The 21646-nt window shown below is 38.5% G+C and overlaps 1 protein-coding gene across 2 annotated transcripts in view; it reads left to right on the top strand.

Moving 5' to 3' along the window:
* The window catches only part of LOC124787940 (nucleolar protein 14 homolog), a 54115-nt gene that overhangs the window by 12632 nt on the left and 19837 nt on the right, over nt 1-21646 (top strand). For both annotated transcript variants that reach the window (XR_007016036.1, XM_047254937.1), the window contains exons 2-13: nt 5346-5495; nt 5913-6036; nt 11813-12117; nt 12418-12587; nt 14510-14604; nt 14705-14947; nt 15138-15305; nt 19315-19499; nt 20015-20182; nt 20268-20432; nt 20520-20689; nt 20781-21119. Coding sequence is in view for 1 of the 2 variants with exons in the window: in XM_047254937.1 (XP_047110893.1) it covers nt 5346-5495; nt 5913-6036; nt 11813-12117; nt 12418-12587; nt 14510-14604; nt 14705-14947; nt 15138-15305; nt 19315-19499; nt 20015-20182; nt 20268-20432; nt 20520-20689; nt 20781-21119 (2282 nt within the window). In the remaining variant the exon portion in view is untranslated. The remainder of the gene's footprint in view (nt 1-5345; nt 5496-5912; nt 6037-11812; nt 12118-12417; nt 12588-14509; nt 14605-14704; nt 14948-15137; nt 15306-19314; nt 19500-20014; nt 20183-20267; nt 20433-20519; nt 20690-20780; nt 21120-21646) is intronic.

Here is a 21646-nt window from a genome sequence, read left to right as displayed (position 1 = left end):
TGTGATTGCATTAATAACAGAGGAAATGTTACAAAGAACTTGGCAAGAAATTGAATATAGACTCGATATTCTTCATGCTACAAATGGTTCACATGTAGAAGTGTATTGATGATACATAAATAATTGTTTCAGATGCCCTACAACGTGGTGCATTTTTCATTTTCGTATCAACTGTGTCCCCCCCCCCCCCCCCCCCCTGGGTCTTTGAAATCAGGGATGTTTGAGTGGGACACCCTGTATTTCTCTGATTGACACTGTGTACACAGGTATATTTTGAGTGGGAAGAAAGAAGACATGGGGATGGTACATAATCATTGACTTTGCTTGCCTACACATTGATTGATAATCTGTGGTGGTGGCTCCTCACATTTGTTGCATGGGGATTCTCAATGGCCCAAATCTGACAATTGCGACTATTTAGCATTCAATCTCTGGTGAAACAGGCATCATCCATTAAAAAACACAGAGGCAAGAAAGTGAGGATCGACTGAAAGGTGCTGCAAAAACCATTGACTGAACATGATACGAGTCCAAAATCAGCAAGAGTCAAAGCATGCACGCTCTGTGGATGGTAGGGGTGTAGCTGCATTTTTTGTAATACTCACCACACAGTACTCTGCAAAAGATTCATGTCAACTGATTGAGTGCTGATGGGCATGCCTCGTCCACTCAAGCATGCACTGCATATTCTAAGTTGAGAGTCCATGTAGTTCGTCATCATCGTCGTCGTCCTCCTCCTCCTTTGACACTGTGTTTCTCATCCACTGACATACTTACCTTACACACCACCATGTTACACACTACACTGTAGAGTTGTTTAGCAGTAGAGGATTGCAACTTGCATCGGCGAAGAGGGAAAGTTGAACGAGTAATATGAATGACATGTAATATCCCAGTCGATGCTGAGAACAGAATAAAAAAAAATTGGAGGTATTAAGTTTCAGCACACCCTCATAGAAAAATGTATGTTAATGCAGATGTGTGTAAAAAACAATCCTGTATGTTCTGATACAGTATTAGTGGTGTTCTGCTTGACCCTGTCACCACAGTTAAATATCTAGGTGTAACGTTGCAAAGTTATACGAAATAGAACAAGCATGTTAGGACGGTAGTATTTCAGATGAATGGTTGACTTTGCTTTATTGAGGGAATTGTAGGAAGTGTAGCTCATCTGTAAAGGAGACTGCCTGAAGAACACTAGTGTGCCCCATTTTTGAGAACTACTAATATGTTTGGGATCCCCACCATTTCAGATTAAAGGAAGATATTGAAGCAATTGAAAGGCATGCTGTGAGATTTGTCATCACCAGAGTCGATCAAAAAACGGCTATTCCGTAGATGTTTTTTGAACTCAAAAGGGATTCTCTGGAGGGGAAAGAACTTCATTTTCGAAAAACACTACTGATAAAATTTATATCACTGGCATTTTGAAGTTGACTACAGAATAATTCTGCTGCACCAGTGTAAATTTTGCCTAAGGGCCATGAAGATAAGATAAGAGAAATTAGGCATCATACAGTGGCATATAGACACTTGTTTTTCTCTTGCTCCATCTGCACTTGTATGAGAAAGGAAATGACTAGCTATGCTATAAGTTACACTCCACATGCACCAGATGATGGCTTGCAGAGTGGGTCTCTGTGTTCGCTTTAAAGAAAAATTGGAAACTGCAATTAATGATTTTTTTTCGTGACCATGTGAAGTTTCATGATGTTATTTCACATTTCTCTGAACTCTTTAACATGTTTGTGCATACATAAATGAAATTTTATTGGTATTTATTGGTAAATAAGGAAGAAATAAAATATATATTTGAACACACTGTATTTACTTCACCCGACAACCAAAGTCTGTCAAATTAAAAACAATTAACAGTCTGTAAGATATAAACAGTATGAGACTAGGCAGAAATATTTTGGTTCTTTAATTAGATCCATAATAGGAATAAATATACTAAGTTATATCAAAGTGTAAGACAATGAGTGTCATTAATTTGACATGGAATGACCAGTGAAGAGACAGCGGAAATAAAACATACAGATGAGTGGGGACCATACATAGGCTTGGGGGGTCTGGATCCATGTAGGTATAAGGGAGGGTGCATTTTGGACCAAAATTTGAAACATGTGGATATAGGTGAAAATGTAAGTTGTACCCCGCAGAATTTTCAACCTGCCAAGGTATGGTGGAGCCAGTAGCAATGGGAAAGAAGACAAAAGGAGACAGTGTAAGTGAGACAGGAGACAGTGAGATATACTGTAAAACAATGGGAGAAAAAGGAGACAGTGGGAGAGAGACATTCACAGACAGTGGCAGTGAGATGAGAAGCTGAGTATGAAATCTTAACTACAAAGAGGGACTGAGTAAAAGGATTTAGAGTATTCTATGTTAAAAGAGTGCGAATATGTTCACATGCCAAAATTTTTGAGAGGAAGGCAGAATGAGAATTGAGGCAGTTGTTTCCCCATTTTTCTGTTAGAAATATTCACCTTTTTGTGGTCTGACACAAGCATTTTTCCACCAGTTGGGATACCTAAGAAATAATTAGGGATGTCATTGCCACTCTGAAGTGAAGAGTTAGGCATATAAGAAGACTTTATGATGGGTGGCATATAACCATACAAACTACTGGTGATCTCCTCAAAAAAAGGAAAAAAAAAAGATTATTCTTTCATACCATAGAATCATTGGAACTTGCTTCCAGTCAATGCGATGCAAGTTTTCAAAAATTACATATACTCGAGAAGGCTAAGAAGATCCTAGATAGCTTGCAACACTGTTGTATTCTTTCAGCTGTGAAGCGCTAATAGCCGCAGGTAAAAATAGTAGCCCTCTCCATACCTCTGACAACACTGAGGGATTGTCATAGAGACGTTTCCAAAATTGCTTTACAGTATTTGTTGAGGTAGTCCCGTGAAGCTGCCACGCCCAGCCCACTGCAGCTGTCAGGGATCAACTTGGCTGTAGAAGTACTGGATTTTAGTAGGTTGTGATTTATAGATTTAGGTTTTTAATATGACCCGCCTGGAAAGCTGAGCACGTGAGTGCAATGGTTCTGGGATTCAGAGAGATGAGACTGCCCCAGATCAGATCTGCCTTGACAGATGAGCTGGCCAGCCTGGATGTCTTTTTTAGACACTGTCCTACATCCAAGTATGCAAATAGTAGGTACTTGTGACCCACCTCTCAGATACTTGCCACACAGATGTTTAGGCAGTGCTCACAATTGAACACATGATTTACTCTGGACACAGACAACTGAGGTACACAAATTCTGTGCTGGGCAGAGTTCTGGCTTCAGGAAGGGCATCTGGCCACCAACTATTACTAACAATGCCAAAACCCATGTAATAATACTGGCCCCATAGAAAAAAACTGGAAAAGAGAAGAAAGAAGAAGAAGAAGCAGCTCTGATTATACAAAGCGTATGAGAGATCATTACTCCTATTTGTCACTGCTGCTTTTGTAAAAGTGTAAAACACATTTACATACTTGCTTCATAATTGTATACTGCCTTCTCTGGTACAATTTTTATGTGTGAGGTGGGAATCTCACTGAGCTGTTCCCAGCAACATTTCAAGAAATGACAAGTTATTTGTGAACTGTGTCTAGTGGCTGTGTAGTTATTTTCCGACATTGTTTGGTGATTTGTATCTACATTTATACAGATGATGCTTGCTTCATCTGTAGCATTTAATAAGCTTTGTGTCCTGCTGGTTCAAGGCAGAGGAAGTGCATCTCAGGAGACTAACTAATTGTGGCAGTCAACTCCATTTATAGCCAAGTAGTCTGCTCCTGCCCCAGAATGGCTCATGTGGGAACTATGGGTTATGTTCTACCAACGTCACAGTGTGGGTGGAGTCAGGAAAACTCAATCAGTATCAACATTCCTTATTTGGGATGACTTTGATACGAGAAGTCACTGTTTATATCCTGGTGGTGCCTGTAATCATCAAGGCAGCAGCAGCTACTTCATCATAACACTGGCAGTGCACATGGCACCACAATGCATGTGCAGACACAGAAGCAGCTGGGTGCTGCCACAGCGAAATAGCAAAGATGGCATCATCATGGCAGTTGGCAAGCTTACCCTGGACTGCTGGCGGCTTCAAACAGCCAGTCGGGCATGCAGAAACCTGACACAAAACCCAGGGCCCTCGGAGTGTCAGGACCTGGAACAGTTGGGTCTAGCCAGCGGTTTGTATACCGGCTGCTTTGTGTAGCTGATGATGCTGCTTGGTGAGATTGAAGCTGCTTGGCCCCACATTGGACCATCAGGTGGTATGCAGACTGTCATGGCACCAGCTGGGGTCGAAAGTCCAGGAACAAGTGCTGCACTTGGTTGAGTGGGGAGAATTTATAGTCACTCTGGCCAGCCATGTTGTGAATCAGTCCATCACAAGTCACATAGGTGGCTGTGGAGGTGCAGTGTTGTGCCTCTGCATGTGAAAACCCAGCCCAGTGCTGCATTGCAGAATACTAAGGTTTTATCTCAGCACCCTGTGACAAGATTTCAGGGACAGCTTGCTGCATGCCCTCTGCTGAATGCAAAGTCTCACCTATGGCTGATGCCCAACTATGCCAGCAGATCCTGAACACTGAAAAATGTTCCAATAAGAGTACACCTGTTCGACATGATGGATTTCAAGGAGAGGTGGGTGGTGGCCATTTGATGCAGTAATTTGAAGTGAAAATCTGCCAACCAATCTGAAAGACACATAGGTGGCTAGAGGTTTGCACTTACATGGATATCTGCAGTAATACTTACTTTTATATATGTCGTGTCCGTTCTTTCAGACATGTCTACATTTTGATCTTGCAGGTATTATGAATCAAAATACAAATGAATTAATTACATCAGCTGCTAATGGGCATTGATATAAATGAATAGAGAAAGTTGAAAATTTGTGCGGGACCAGGATTTGAATCTGGGTTTCCTGCTCACGAGGCAGATGCACTGGCCACTAGGCCATCCACATACAGTGGTCAGCACAACTGTATGGACTGCCCTAGGTTGCCTCCCATCAGATCCAAATTCTCAACTTATTTACACACTACTAACATAGTGTGCCTTGCCCATTATCCTCGTTACTTGTGGCATTTCACCAATTCTCATAAGAGTTTGAGTGTGGTGTGCCTCTGCACTGAAGTGATCAGTTGGTCGTCCTCACCTTGATTTACATTAGTGCCTCTAGCAGCTAATGTTGTTGATTTCTTCATGTCTTAATAATTACTTTGCATAAAACAATACTAAAATGTTGTAATTGACCACAAATGTGAGTCCAAAGAAAGGCTAAACTTTGTTTTTTTTTTTAACTTCTCTGAACTTTTTTGTATGTTCCCAGAGAAAATCTACTCTGCTGCAAGAGTATCGTGGCAAGGACAAAGCAAATAAATTCTTTGACCATAGAATAGGAGAACGAAATACTGCAATGACAGCAGAAGACAAAATAATGGCGAGGTTTGCTGCAGAAAAAATGAGGATGCATAGAAAGGTTTGTAATATGTTACTGCATGCATTTTACTATATTTCTGGAAATGATTATCTCATTATGCTTGTAAAGTACATGAGTAAATGATAAAATAATTTAAATTACAACCCAAATACAAAGTTACAATCGTCAGCCTGAACAAAATTGGGTTTTGGGTGCTTTGTGCAATAGCCATTTTAATCTGGGGTTATTGAAAATGAAACTTTCTTCAAAGGTGAGATTGTAGATGTAAATGTAGAGAAGTGGCATATGTGTATTAATAATTTAAAGTTTATGATTTTGTCATCATTCTGTCCTTTAGTTAAACCTCTATTAAGACAAAATGTGCAGGAAACTTAGGAAAACATTTGTAGCATTTTTGTTTGTTAACAGCCCTTTCCATTGTAATATTGTAATATATTGATTCTGTTTTACATACAGAAATCAATTTTTAATCTAGCAGATGATGAAGTTTTGACCCACCGAGGACAAACTCTCAGTGAAATAGAGAAATTTGATGATCCTCGAACTAGTGATGAAGAAGATGAGCCAGGGAAGCTAGATGGTAAGCTGGTAAATTAGTTAGGATACACTTCTTTGCATTAGTTAAAACCAATTTTGTCAGTATCCATATGTTCCCTTTACAAGAATGGCAGTAAAACAGATAGTAATGATTTCCATCACATCTCACTACTTTCCTCCTCCTTGAAGATATGGAAAAAGATTGTACATGCAAGAAGCATAACACACCACACTGAAAGTAAGATACTTAGTCTTATGTTGGATTTCAAAAGGGTCTCACCACAGAGCATGCTGTTCTTCAGTTTACAAACTATTGCCAGCTGGTATTTTCTGTGGCTTTTCAAAAGCATTTGATTGTGGAGTTCATGCTATTTTTCAGGAGAAGCTAAAATATTATGGTATCAGAGGTCATCCTGCCTAAGTGGAAGCATGGAGAGTGATGCATTAAGAAACCCACAGACTACAGACAATAAAACAATGTCTTCACAATATGAAGTTATCTTTGCTAATGATGCCAACATTATAATCAAGCCCAATCGGATACATCTACATACATACATACTCCACAAGTGGCATATGCTGCTTGGTGAAGGGTTCCTGGAACCATTACTAGGCATTCCCTTTCCCATTCCACAAACTAACAGAGTGAGGGAAAAGTGACTATCTGCATGCTTCCATACAAACCCTAATTTCTCTTACCTTGTCTTCGTGGTCTTTATAAGAAATGTAGATTGGTGGCAGTAGAAGTGCTCTGCAGTCAGCTGCAAATGCTGATTTTTTTAAATGTTCTTGCTAGTGTTTCAAGAAAAGAATGTTGCCTTTCTTCCAGGTATTTCACGAGTTCCTTTCTGCAACAATTCTGCGGAGAACCTCCTCATTCCTTATCTTACGAGTCTACCTAATTTTCAGCATTCTTCTGTAGCGCCACATCTCAAATCACTTTAGTTCTCTTGTTTTCCAGTTTTCCCACAGTCCGTGATTCGTTGCCATTAGGTTTCTTAATTACCATTAGAGGCATAGTTGAACTATAGGAGGTTACTAGTTCAAAGGCTTCATGATGAACCTGCTGATCTGGTTTGTACTAAATTTAATTCTTGATAGCAAATATTACCTGCCCAACTATAAAATTTTGGCGTTGCTGTTGACTCCAGTATGATGAGCACTTCAAACTGCTCGCAAAAAAAAAGAAAGGAGGTTTATGTAGATGGTGTTGTGTAATCTGAGGTTAACAGTGTTTTGGATAATGAGCCCAAAAATAGTGAAAGCATTGAGGAAAAAAATGGCTACTGCATTTTGTGTCACTACTAAAACATTGCGATACAAGACACTTGTTTGTACGTGGTGTTGGCCACAAACAGGGCTTTGATTGGAATGGTATGTTTACAAAATAATACCAAACAAAGCTTTGCTACTGTCAACAGTGGTGAGACTAATTTATAGTGTTTATGTTAATGCAGATGCTGTTTGTTGGAATACCACTTTTCGTTGAGTAATACTATTATGCACAGTTTGTGAAGACTATTGGCCTAAGAGTAGTTATGTATTGTGAACATGTTTTATTTCCATATGTGATGAGAACTGCACCAGTTTTTTTTCCTCCCCCTCTCCCCTTCCACTGAAGAGTTCTACACTCCAGCCCTGGTGGATCATTCAGTGCTGTCTGGCTGCCGTGTTATCCTTTGCCATTGGCATCATTTAGGTGCAGTGTGGAGGGGCATCTAGCCAGTACACTGCTTTCTCTGCTGTTGTCAGCTTCCAAGACCTTGGAGTCACTGTTTCTCATTCAAGTAGCCTCTCAGTTGCCATCATGAGGCTGAATGGAACCTGTTCCCATTCTCCCACTAAGGAAAACTCCCTGACAGTACAGGGAAATGAAATTGGGTTTTCTGCTTGACAGTCAAACACACTGACCATTCAGCTATGGAGGTGGACAAGTGTCTGTTTTACTGTTTGCTATAGACACTTGATATGTGGCTCTGATTGTGATAGGTCACACACAGAAGTGAAGAATTAAAAAACTGTGCCACTCAGGGTTATGTAAACCATTCGGACATGAGACATTATTACACCAAATGCAATTCCACTATTTCAGTTTGTTGTTGTCATTGACTGTTGGATGACTTTGCTATTTCATAGGCCTGACCTGTTGTAAGCATTTCTTCTAATGATGAGTCCCTTAATATCTCGAGCCAGACTTGTGTGCATTCCAAGTACATCACAAATCAATGAACCAGCATAGAAAACATGGCATTCCTGGCATGTAGAGGCTCATTTGTGGCTGATGATGTAGACTTCTCTGCTATCTAAGCCTCACACAGTTGTTCTGTTTCATTACGCTACTGCAGAAAAATTAAGCACGAGTTCAACCATCTAAGTCTGATTCTGAAAATAAGACTCTAATAGTAACATTTTTCTTGAAATTTTAATGACTCTGCAATAGCACAAAATTTCTTCACAGATCAACCCAGGAATGAAAAAAAATTGCATACAGACTCAATGAGTTCATTATATTACACAATTCAGAATGCTAAATTTGTCACTTCAGTTATGACTACTGATCCTCTTTTGCTGGTTTGGAATGCTGGAACACTGGGAGCTGTGGATTCTGTGCTATGAAGTAGCTGATACATCTGGTTATGGCATGTGTCAAGTTGATCTTGTAGTTGTTGCTGCTGTGCCTGCTGCTCGGCCAAATGCTGGAGCAATCCTTGCAGCTGTTTTATAGCTTCTGCCACCATTGGGTCTGTATTGTAGGCTCAATTTGAAACTTCATACACATTCAAAAGTCCTTAACATGTTTCTACCTCTACTCTGTCAAGACTATACTGATACACATTAAATCGTGTGACCATTTTACAATTTTACATTTGTTTAGAATAACCAATATGTTCCCAGTCCCATAAGACTGATGAGCTCAGTTTGGGAGATGACGACTGCAAGCTGAACTGAAGTATGTAACCAACTAGTAACATCCTGTTTGGAGTTATAGTGACCATTATCAGCTGGTAAGTTTGTCTGATGAGTGCTCGCTGTCTTCTATATAGGTGGACAAAAAGTGAATGATCAATAGTTGTTGTCACTGGCCTTAAATGCCTGAACAGATGAGCTGTGAGGCCGACTATATATGGAATGTGGTCTTGAATCATATGTGGCATTGTTGTTGGTTATGAGAGACACTCGCAAGGACAGCAGTCCCCGTGAGTACCATATTTTATGAACTATAAGACACTATGGACTATAGGATGCACCATAGTTCCATTATTAGGTTTAAAAGCCAGACAGAAAAAGTTCTTAGTTTATAAAACCAAACTGACCTTTAAAATCCCTGAAAATTGTCATTTGAACTTCCTTTTTCGTCTTCTTCTTCTTCTTCTTCTTCTTCTGCCGCCTTTCCTCCTCTTTGTCATCATTGTTGTCCTCTTCATATATAAGATGGTCTTTACTGCCATTGATAACATTACCTATGCCACACTTCTTGAAATATTTAACAATAATGTCTTCTCTCAGTCAACTGTTTTATCCAGTGACACACGTGTTTGATTGTAGGTTGTTTTAAAGGTCCCTTCCGAGTGAATTCATGTTGGGTTTCACTCGTCATCCCTTTGTTCCACTCCTCACTCATATACACTTTAAATAGTTTATTTATCGAGACATCAGGAGATTGCAATTGTCAAGTCTGTCCTCTCTAAATAACAGCAAGCTTCTGTATTTTCCTGTCTCAATTTCTCTTTCACAGAATTTTTCAATTGACTACTAAACTAATATAGCAAAAGAAGAAAAAACTTCAATTAAGCACCTTCCTTCTTTCCTGCACTCTGTTAGTTCATAATTTCATACCAGCCACATCCATCCAGCCCTTGTCATTGATGTGAACACCACTGCCTTGCTATATTTCATAAGATTGTGACTTTATCACTTGAAAATGATCACTGGATTAGGTTTAGTACTGTCCACTTGTTATCAATACAGTTCTAGCACCTTTCATGGCAACAGTTCTGTTACTCGACAATCAAATGTCAGAGGAGTTTGGTCTGTACTCGTTGTTTGGCATAGTTCCACATTGCTTTGCTTTTGGTGTTAAATAATAAAGTGATGGAAAGATAATATTTTTCCTCTTCATGCTCTTGTGGCATTTTCTAAGATATTTTGGTTTTGGTTTGCGTGCTAAGTCCACGACACTTCATAAACTTGTAGCACCAACCAACTCCACCCTTCAAGTCTGTTAAGTTCCACAGTAGCGCTAGCTTAATAGCACGAATTTGAATTACTTTTGTATTAATTCCAGTGCCATTTGAACTGTGTACTTGAATCGAAAAAGTCAGTTACGCAATATTATTTCTTTTATGACAATGTGGGAAATTCTATTCAGTTTACAGCTGTTGCACGGGGCATTGCGAGTTGTGCCACTATGCTACATCTCTTAGTACCTAATGTTGGAACTTGGTATTTGCTCTGTCTAATTTCTCAGTGCTCTTTACATTTGTGCCAGTGATTCATATGTCCCTAATTGATGGTGATTTTAACTCCACTTTAATAGTGTATGGATAGTTTTGGTTGAGAATTACGAATTATTTAGGAATAAAGGAGATGTCTCACCAAAAGGCAGAAGCACTGCGTTGTCGACAGGTACACAAACAAAAGGTACAGAGCGTAGCTAGCTTTAGGAATGAAATTCCTTTTCCAAGCTTGTAGGAGCGAGCACGCGCGCGCTCTCTCTCTCTCTCTCTCTCTCTCTCTCTCTCTCTCTCTCTCTCTCACACACACACACACACACACACACACACACACACACACACATTTGTCTCCCTACATTGTGCTCAGTCGACTGGTAACTCTTTCCTGGTGCAAGATGAGTGTACTGGGGTGAGGTGATGGTGCCAGGAGGGAGTGAGTGAGGGATGGAGAGAAGTGGGAGGCAGAGAGGGGGTTGGAGGGGAAATGTCTCTAGCTGCTCGTGGAAGAGTGGGGAGCCATATATGGGCTAGCTAGGGGTGCAGATAGAGGGGGCAAGTGGCAAACCCCTGGGTACTCAATTTTACAGGCTAGGGTGTGAGATGGTAGCACACAACTAGCTGACACGAAATAGCTACTGGGGCAGGGATAAGGACAAGCTAGCTAAGTTCTGTACCTTTTGTTTGTGTATCTGTCAATGACGTAGCACTTCTGCCTTTTGGTGAGTCATCTCCTTTACTCGTAATAAATTCCACTTTAGTTATGGCAGGTCCCTAACGTGCTAAAAGTGGTGATCTTTACCTTTCCGGTACCTCTAATTTGTCTTTTATTAAACATTTATAGTTTATTCCAATTACCCAACTTGCTGCCACTAAAAGGTTTAGAAATACATACAAAACCCTTAAAATTTTAGTACAACCCAAGACCTTACACTTTAATAATTAAAAAAGACTTCTCTTACTAAAACACAAATAATTAAATGGAAGAAATTTAAAAAGTATTCATTGCATATTGAGTAGCACTATTGCTTTGTATGATAGAATTGTACAGTAGTTCACTATGTATTGTGTGTGGTCACATGGCTCAATTTCTAAAATGGCTAGGTCGTCATAATGCACAGGTCTGGTGCTTTTTTTACTTATGTCAGACCACTGGCATTTGTGGTCCTACTTGGTGTCAAGCTGTAGTGAACCACAATCAGTTCTTGAAGAGAATATGCTGATGCAGAGTTATATGTGATGGTTGCTTAATGTTTGGACTGCTCATTGATACTTTTGTCTCATCTTTTTATGCACTTACATACAAAATGACTTAATGTAGTAGATTACTGTAAATAGATTGAAAATGTCTTCATTATATTGTTACAGCTAATTTTGTAGAAGATGCTCATTTTGGTGGTGGTGTTTTGAAGAAAGCTGATGAAAACAAAAGAACTAGGAAGGATTTAATTGAAGAACTTATAGCTGAATCAAAGAAACGCAAAGCTGAGAAGCAAAGGAACAGGGAACAAACAATTGAGCTCACCGAGAAGCTGGACAGTGAATGGAAAGATCTTCTTCCCATAGTAACAACCGTAAAAACTGGAGCTGCATTAGTCAACAATGAAGAAGTTTCTAAACCTGATTCATATGATACAGTAATGAAGCAACTCATATTTGAAGCGCGTGGAAAGGTATGTGGAGACAAGCAATCTGTCTGTACATTACCATATTTACCATACAGTGGAGATGCTGATTTGCAAATAGGCACAACAGAAAGACTGTCAGAAAATGAGCTTTCAGCCAACAAGGCTTTCTTCACAGATGGAAAACACACACACACACACACACACACATCAACATATTAATTTTTACTTCTGAAATAAAGCTGATCAGAATTTGCTTGGTTACTAACGTGTAGCACCCATAACTCTTATTTCTCATTGTCATAATGACTTCAAAATTACATACATAATTGATCTAATGTTTTCTAGCCATCAGATCGTTTGAAATCAGAAGATGAACTGGCAAAAGAGGAGAAGGAGCGTTTAGAAAAATTGGAAGCTGAACGCTTACAACGAATGCATGGCCTCAATCCATCTGAAAAAGGAACATTGACATCTGCAAATTCACGACTACGGAGTGCTGATGATTTAGATGATGGGTTTGTTTGACGGCTTTTTACAATTGTGAATACACTGAATTTTAAAAAATGGAGTTGAGCAGGAATAGTTAGTTGTTAATTGCGTAGCATTACTGCTTTTGTGTTTTGTCTTAACTTATGTGTCTTATGTACTTGTGTTTGGTATTGAAATAACTCAATTATGTTCTTTTAAGCTACAAAAATAGCACGTGTAAGCCTTCATTGGGACTTTAAAAAGGTGGAATTGTCATTATGTTGTTCAACTTTCATTGCTGACTGATCAGCTAAAAGATTACCTCCAGTTACTTGATACCTACATACAGCATTCAAGGCACTTACATACATTTGTAACAGATATCAAAGATGATTCCTAGGATCAAAAGAAGATAGTCTTATAAAGATAAGTTGCAGAAAACATTGTGACTTAATTAAATGCTACAGTGTTACAAACCATACAGTATCCACGTCACAAGAGATGTTCAGAATGTCTGTAATGAGCAATAGTTTAGCATGGACTGGCAAAGCCAGTCACCGTTACCTGGATCTAATCAAACAGCTGTACAGGAGTATCAACAATGTAGTAAAATACAGATTGTTACTTACCGTAAAGAAGACATGTTAAGTTGCAGACAGACACAAATAAAAAACACTTACATAAAGCTTGTGGCCTCATTCGTCATCAGCAAAAGAGAAACACTCCTCATGCACACTTGACTGCCAACTCCAGCATCTCTGGCTAGCATACTGTCCCCAGACGCTAGAGTTTGTGGTCATGTGTGGATGAGGTGTGCTTGCTTGCAATGTATGAGTGGTGTGTGTTTCTCTTATGCTGATGAAGGCTATGGCTGAAAGCTTTATGTAAGTGCCTTTTAATTGTACCTGTCTGCAACTTAATGTGTCTTCTTTGCAGTAAGTAGCTACAGTATCTGTCTTCTTCCTACATTGTTGATATTCCTATGTGGAGTTTCAATTGTTTGAGCTGTACAGGAGAAATGTTTATAGTCTTCCAAATCATTGTTGTCAGGAACCGGTGTGGTATGTACCACACTACATTGGTCAGAAGATACTCCTTTTTGGCATCAGAATGGAAATGACATTTTGCTGTTATCGTATGTGTAACCAATTCATCACATATTATATACATGAAATACAGTCTCGTAATGTGTATAAATTTTTTGTGTATCATAAATGTTTGAAAAATTCATATGTAAGGACTACCAAGAACTGCCAATGGACTAAGCCTTTATTCCTTCCCGGTTTTGTTCGACCAGTCACCATTACGGAACATACAATTACTTATATCAGCTTTCAGGCTATTGTTCTTCCTGTGGCATCAAAAAAACGAAATTAAAAAACCCACTCTGCATCACTGAAACTGCTGTCTACAGTAAAATTATTTTCCAGTAATAGTAAAAGAAGATCCTGAACCACTGAAACTGCCATCAATATTAAAATTACAATTTACTAAAATTAAAGAGAAACTGTCCTGTGTCACTGAAACTGCTGTCAGCAGCAAAATTACATTTTACTATTTGTTGCAGTTTCAGTGACACAAGATGGTGCTTCATTTTATTTTTTGGTGCTCTGGCAAGAACAATACTGTGCAGATTGATTTAAATACTGTCAATGAATGTTACATAATGATGATTAGCTGACCAAAACTGGTAGCCAACAAGGGTTTATTTCATCAGCAGCTATTGGTGGCTCTTAAAATTGATCGCTTCTTTATTGTAGGCTCTGTTGAACAGAGAACACCAGCATAAAGTCATGGCAAGTTGAGGTGGCTGAAAACTTTTTTCAGAAGCTTTAATGAACATTCACTTCTCTTATATAAAATGTATTTTGTGTCAGAAACATATTTAAATGTGTTACTTCATAATTTAAGCAAATCGGGAGTAAAATTTGGAATTCACCTTGTTTTATTTTTGTTTTTTAAAATAAAGGTTTGACTTTGAGAGTGGCCAGGATACCATGTTGACCTACACTGCTGATGGGCAACTCCAGCTACAAGGTGATGAAGGTGTTGCAGAGAAAACTGGTAATTTTTTATGTTGCCCATGTGGGACATAAATTTCCTTTGAGCCAGCATTTCACTGTAGATGTTCCTTTTTCACCTTTTTTATATTTTGTATCCACAGATAATGGTAATGGCTGCAATGATGATAATCAAAGTAGTGTTGATGATGACTGTGGTGGTGGCAGTGATGCTGGTGGTAGTGGTGATGGTGGCGATGATGATGATGATGATGATGATGATAATGATGAAGAAGAAGAGACAAATGTGGATGATGGTGAAAGAGTTGCAAGTGATAGCAGTGAAGAGGACAACCTATCAGACTTGAAAGAAGACAGTGAGAGTGATGATGACAGCAGTGCCAAAGGTATGCTGAATTGTTTGAGGTTTCTGTAGGTTAGCTCAGTCAAGACCAAAAGTGTGTAAAGCTGTGTGCCCTTTTCATTGTAACAAGTTTCAGCTATGCACCTTTTATACCCTGTGAATATAAAATATCCACTACAGTTGCACAGTTGAAGAAAGAATTGGTCTATTGGAGTAATATTCTATTTTTACAGGCAATGAAAAGAAAAACAGTGAGAAGAAATCCAGTTCTCAGCAACCAAACCATACAAGTGCACAGAAGTCTACCGTGAAACAAAATATTAACAATATCAAGGACATCTTAATGGAGAGAAAGAAGTTGATGGAAAAGGCGAGAGAAGAATTGCCTTATACATTTAAAGGTGACTGATGGGTTGATCATGTCCTGTACATATTATCTATGCATATTGGTGCCTGCGTTAGTTAAGAAACTTTTATACTTTCAAATATGTTGAGGGAAGGAGATTAGTTTTGAATTTCTCTCGCATTGTTGTGTTACTTTTTTATTCTGCAGGCTTGTTATCAGCTCCAAAATTTGTGTAAAAATTTCAGCTTGAAATAACATGCATGTTAAAAGCAATTTGTACATTTGTTGAATCATAGGGTTAATTACTGTACCTATCAACAATAGATGCATATATGAAGTTAATAATATGTTATTAAGGTGGAACAGTCTTAAGTTTGTGGAAGCTATCTGTGTAGTTTGGGAACTGTAGAGAAACAGGAAGAAACCAAAGTGCAGTTTGGGACATGTTTCAAAATATTGTAAATCATGTAGAAAATACTCATGATGAGTTGGCAGTCAAGTAGAGAGAAGACTGCCACTACAGAAGGAGGCAGAAATGTGGCAAAATAAAAGAGAATGTGACCAGAAAGGAGGTATTGTATTATTTCTAGGCATCAGCTGCTGTAGAAGCACAGGATCTTTGAAGAAAAGTTAGAAACAATTTAATTTTTGATTTTATTTTTGTGGGATATTGACATCTGTTAGATTTAGGTGTCCACATCATGTCACAGTGTGAGGTGTATGAGCTGTCAATACAGTATCATCTTCTATAGTCTGTCTAATGCATTGGTGGTTGATTGAATAGCTACACAAGAAATTAGCCCAACAGTGTGGCTGCCAAAAGCCATGAAATACTGTTTCCAGAAATTAAAAAAATTAAACATCAAATGAAAAAAATGTTCATTCAGTAAGTATCCAAGTATAAGTGCATAATTAAATCATAGACATTAGAATACAATATTTAACCATCAGAACATACAGCATGATTTTTAACTTCACATTACTAGAAATGTGCAAATGAAATAAAAAAGAAGATGAGTGCTCCTTTGGGACTTTTAAAAATGAATATAGAATATATTGAGTAAGTTAAGTGAATTACTTGAGACTTGTTGAGGAGTTTAAAAGGTTGTCTAAAGACTGGTGCAGTATCATATCGTATGACTTGTCAATGATACACATTTCCAATTGAAGAAAAGAAAATAATGATGAGATCTTAAAGGACTGCAAATAGTCACCCATTGTGTGTTGCAAGTCAACAGTAATGTAGGTGTCTGTCCAGACATCTATACAGTGGGTAGAGGCACTGTTCTCTCACTAACAGTTTAAAGAGTGCTTCTGCTTTAGTGTTTCATTTATTACCTCTGTATCCTGTTACTGTCGTCCTTGACTGAAAATCCAAAAATATGTGCTAAAGAGCATATCAGAAGATGCTGTTGAAAACCTGGCGCCTTTTCAGTAATGCCTGCACTCTCGATAACACTTTTTTTTGCATCATCAGTCATCTGACTGGTTTGCTGTGGCTTGCCTCGACTTCCTCCCTGTGCCAACCTCTACACCTCGGAGTAGCACTTGCAGCCTACATCCTCAATAGCACTTGCACCCAACATCCTGTTATTCATTTGATATATTCCAATCTCTGTCTTCCCTCTACAGTTTCCTCAAGTGCCATTGAAGTTATTCCATGACGTCTCAACACATTTCCCATCATCCTCTCCCTTCTTCTTGTCAATGTTTTCCATATGTTCTGTTCTTTGTCAGTTTTGTGAAGAACCTCCTCATTACTTATCAGTCTACCTAATTTCCTTCTATAGCATCACGTCTGAGAATACTTTGATTCTCTTCCTTTCCAGTTTTCTCGCAGTCCATGATTCACTACCACACTATGCTATGCTCCAAACATTCATTCTCAGAAATTTCTTCCTCAAATTATGGCCGATTTTTGACACTAGCATACTTCTTTTGGCCAAGAATTCTCTCTTTGCCTATGCTAGTCTGCTTTTTATGTCCCCTTTGCTTTGCCAGTCAAGTGTTACTTTGCTTCCAAGGTAGTGAAATTCCTTAATCTCCTCTAATTTGCAGCCAACAATTTTTATGTTAAGTTTGCATTTACTTTTCTCAGGTTTTCAAAAATCTTGCACCATTTTACAGTGTCAAATGCTTTTTCTGTGTAGACAGATCCTATGAAGGTGTCATGATTTTTTTCTCAAGTTTTGCTTCAATCACAACTGCCTTGTTGGTGCCTTAACCTTTTCAAAAACAAAACTGATTGCCATCTTACAAATCCTCAGTTTTCTTTTCCACTCTTCTTGTCTAGCTGACAGTGCAAGAGGTCTCACACTTGACAGCCCTTGCTTGCTACCTTCGGGATTGTGTGGATGATAGGTTTTCACGTCCCATGGATTCTACACGTCAGATTGAACATTTGTTTGGTTGCCGCTTCCCTCAGTTATTTAAAAAATTCTGAAGGAATGTTGTCTATCCACTTTGCCTTATTTGATAGGAAATCTTCCAAAGCTCTGCTAAACTCTGACTTTGATATTGGTCCCACTATGTCTTTCATATTGACTCCCATTTCTTCATCTTTCATGTCGTCAGACAAGTCCTCCTCCTCGCAGAGACTGTCCATGTGCCCTTTTCATTCATCAGTCTCTCCTCTGCATTTGACACTAGAATCATCATTACACTCTTTGTGTTGCTAACATTATCTGTAATTTCACTGAAGGTTGTTTTTACTTTTCTGTGTGCTGAATCAGTCTTCCCGACGATCATTTCTCTTTTGATTTCCTCACATTTTTCCTGGTGTTATTTTGCCTTGTCTTCCTTCCTCTTCCTGTTTATTTTGTCCCTAAGTGGTTTATATTGCTCTACTCTTCTTTTGTGTAGATGAGTTGAAGTAATTCTTCTGCTACCCAAGGTTTGTGTTCTGTTGCTATCCTTGTCCCTATTTCTGTCTGTCCAACTTCTGTGATTGCCCATTTTTAGAGATATCCATTCCTCTTCAACTGAATTGCCTAATGTGGTATTCATGATTGCGGTATCTATCGCATTCCAAATACATTTTCTCATTCCTCAGTATTTAAATATACCACTTCTTTCCATATTGATTGTTCCAGACATTTCTCTTAAACTTCAGATTATTCTCCGTCATCACTAAATTGTGATATGAGTTATTTCTGCTCCTGAGTATGGTACAATCCTTCATCTAATTTTGTAATCTCTGTCTGATTGGTGTAATCCTGCTGTAATCTTCCTGTGTGTCTCTTGGTCTTTTCCAAGTGTACCTTTTCCTCCTGTGATTTTTGAACAGTGTATTTGCTACCACTTGCTGAAACTCATGATGTTGATCATTGCTGATTCTCCTTCCTATAAGGGTAGTTTCCCACCCCAAGGGCAAGAGGTTGCTCTAAAACTCTGCCTGCTTTTCCAACTTCTTTGAGAAGGCCGTTGGCAGAATGAGGGTTACACTTTATACTGGAAGTCTTCAGCCACTATTGCTAATGATTTTTATTCAAAATTTCCAGAAGCTGGGATCGAACCAGGACCCAGAATGTTTTGATTACAGATCAGAAACACTATACCTAGACCAAACCAGGACCCAGAATGTTTTGATTACAGATCAGAAACACTACACCTAGACCACGGGCACACCATATCTTCCCAGTGGCTGATAATACTGGAGCTGAGTGTTGTGTTGGTTCTACTTTGTGATGGGAGCGTGGTGGGTAGGAAAATATGTAGCAGCATATCTCATTACTGAAACTGGAGTTTTGACTGACAAACTGTGCAATAGGTTTTTAAACACCATAGTGTTGTATATGAAGGAGACTGCCCTTACGACATTTATAAGAATATTAATAGTTAACTTTACTACTTGCCTAATTTGTGACACCTGTTTTTGGGAAGTACAACCTCCTCTCCTCTTGTCTTGGCTACAGTTAATGTTCACAATTTTAATCGGGATTTTTAGACTACAAATTGTTATTTAAAATGATATTGGTTTCTGTGTTTGTGTCTGCTTATGTAATATTTCACTTTTATGTGTTTATAGATTTCAAATAACCAGTAAACTTGTTTTATTTCTATAGTGCCGGACTCATATGATGATCTTCAAAACACGTTATCACATTGGGGACTGGACCATCAGACTGTGATCATTGAACGAATGCTGAAATGCAATCATCCTAGTCTGGCAGAGGGAAACCGAGAGAAACTTCAGGAAGTATTGAAGTTCTTGTTACAACATATTAATGACTCAGCAATACCGGACGAGGTTCAGCTTCAATATTATTGCTGTTACTGTATATAATTATCTCCTGCATTGTTAGATTAATGTAATTAGCTAATGCATTAAAATGTTAGGATACTTTGCTCCACTATTCAGTATTTATGTTGTTATAGAAACTAATGATATAGTCTTGTTACACATGCTGCCCTGTCTACTGTCTTTCTATTAAAAACTGGAATGAAAATTTTTACTAATTGATTAAAAAACTATTTCATTCTGAAGTGTGTTAAAGCAACAAACAAACTTGGACAAGGGCACCAAATGGACATTTTTGTCTATTTTAGTAGTACTGGACTGTACTTTGACTTGCATCATAATTTACTAGCAAGAACTGTTGCCCATGTGTTTCCTGTTTAGCGCAAGACACTTTAATTTGCGTTTTTAGTAGTATTTTCTCTTCTCAATAATATGTCTGCTGTTAAATATGGTGATTAATTCTGTAGAATGCACTAATCTAAAATTTTATATAAATGATATTTACCGGTTTCTCTTGTGTGCAGGATCAGCAGTCACCACAGTGCTTTTCAGTGCTCGATCGACTGGTTCCACACATATATGACCTTACACACATGTCACCAGTTAGTGCAGGACAGAGTGTTCTTGAAGTTATCAAAGAAAAGCAGACAGATTTTCGAAATTCAAAGAGAACGTATCCTGGGTGTGACACAGTGAGTTCCAAACTTCTGCAATAATAGTCTGTTCTTGTAATTAATATCTTCATTTATTAATATGTTGTTTTTATTACATTTACAGTTAGTATTCCTGAAGCTTGTGTCTCATCTGTTCCCCACATCAGACTTCAGACATCCTGTCGTTACTCCTACTATAATCTTCATGGAACAGATTTTGTGGGAATCACGCATCCAGAGTAGACGAGATGTAGCCACCGGTCTTTTTATTACCACACTCTTGCTGGAGGTACAGTATCGTACAGTATTCTGAGGGGATTGACCAGTGTTGTGAAACTCCACTTTTCATTCATGTCTATTCATAATTTTTTTTCAGTATTCGGTTCTTTCCAAAAGATTCTCACCAGCTGCTGTAAACTTCCTCTGTGGCGTGTTGTACTTGTCTGTTGACAAAAGTGCATACAAGTCTGTAAGACCAGTTCCACCTTTCAAAAGTAAAGGAGAAGCAAGTAGACTATTAATACTGTCAGAAGATTTTAAGACAGAGTAAGTACCACCACTTTAATGCATATGAGATTTTTCCTGTTTACATTGAAGTATGTTTCCATAATTAAACTACACTGAGTTGTCATTACAGGGACTTCATTACAAATCACAAAATGAATCTCTCTGATTTGTTGGAGGATGCTGCAATTGACGACAACTTCATAATACGAGCTCTTTGGACATCAGTAAAATTATTGAATGCATTTCAGCAGAATCTAGAGCCATTAGCCAGTAGTTCTGAAATATTCAAACCTGTATCAGTGCTGATTAATCATCTAAATACTGAGCAGTTCCCCCCTGGTCTGAAAGACGATATTAGTAATCTGCGTGATAAAATTGAGAAGATGTCTGTGAAGAAGATCTGCCATCTGATATTTGAAAAGAAGAAACCAAAAGCTCTTAGACTATACGAGCCAAAAGTTGAACAGGTGTAAGTATTTTACACTGAGTAACTTACAGAAAGTTTATTATACTAAGCTAGTATGTTCACTTAAGAGCATTCATCTAATCAGCCAAGAGTGTTTTCAGGGTGAGTCATTGAGACCAGCGATTGGTTGGTTCTTTAATACCAAGTTATTTACACAAATAGCTTCATTTGGCATTTTTTTCTTCGGGTAAAATCAAAAGATATATGAAATTTCCACTTCCTTTTTAACACGTACAAGAGAGGATCAGAAGGTAATGCACAGCAGTTTTTTTTCCTGTGGTATTGCAGGTGGAATGTCGAAATTTCACAACAATATAGTTTGAAGTTTGTGCTACAGAGGGTATTTTGTTTTCATGTATATCTGTAGCAAGAGAAGCCTGAAGAACCACAAAACAAATATGGCACACATTTTGCTGTCGTCGGCTTGTTAAGAGCAGTGAAGTGAAATTAAATATTGGGGCCAAAGGGCATGTACCGAGTGAAATTCACGGAGATATGCGTGGTGTTTTTGGGGATGACTGTGTTGGCTG

Source organism: Schistocerca piceifrons, chromosome 3 (genome assembly GCF_021461385.2).
Source record: "Schistocerca piceifrons isolate TAMUIC-IGC-003096 chromosome 3, iqSchPice1.1, whole genome shotgun sequence".
NCBI classification, from domain to species: domain Eukaryota; kingdom Metazoa; phylum Arthropoda; class Insecta; order Orthoptera; family Acrididae; genus Schistocerca; species Schistocerca piceifrons.
Note: the sequence above shows the minus strand (reverse complement) of the source record. Positions and strands in the feature narration are given on the sequence as shown.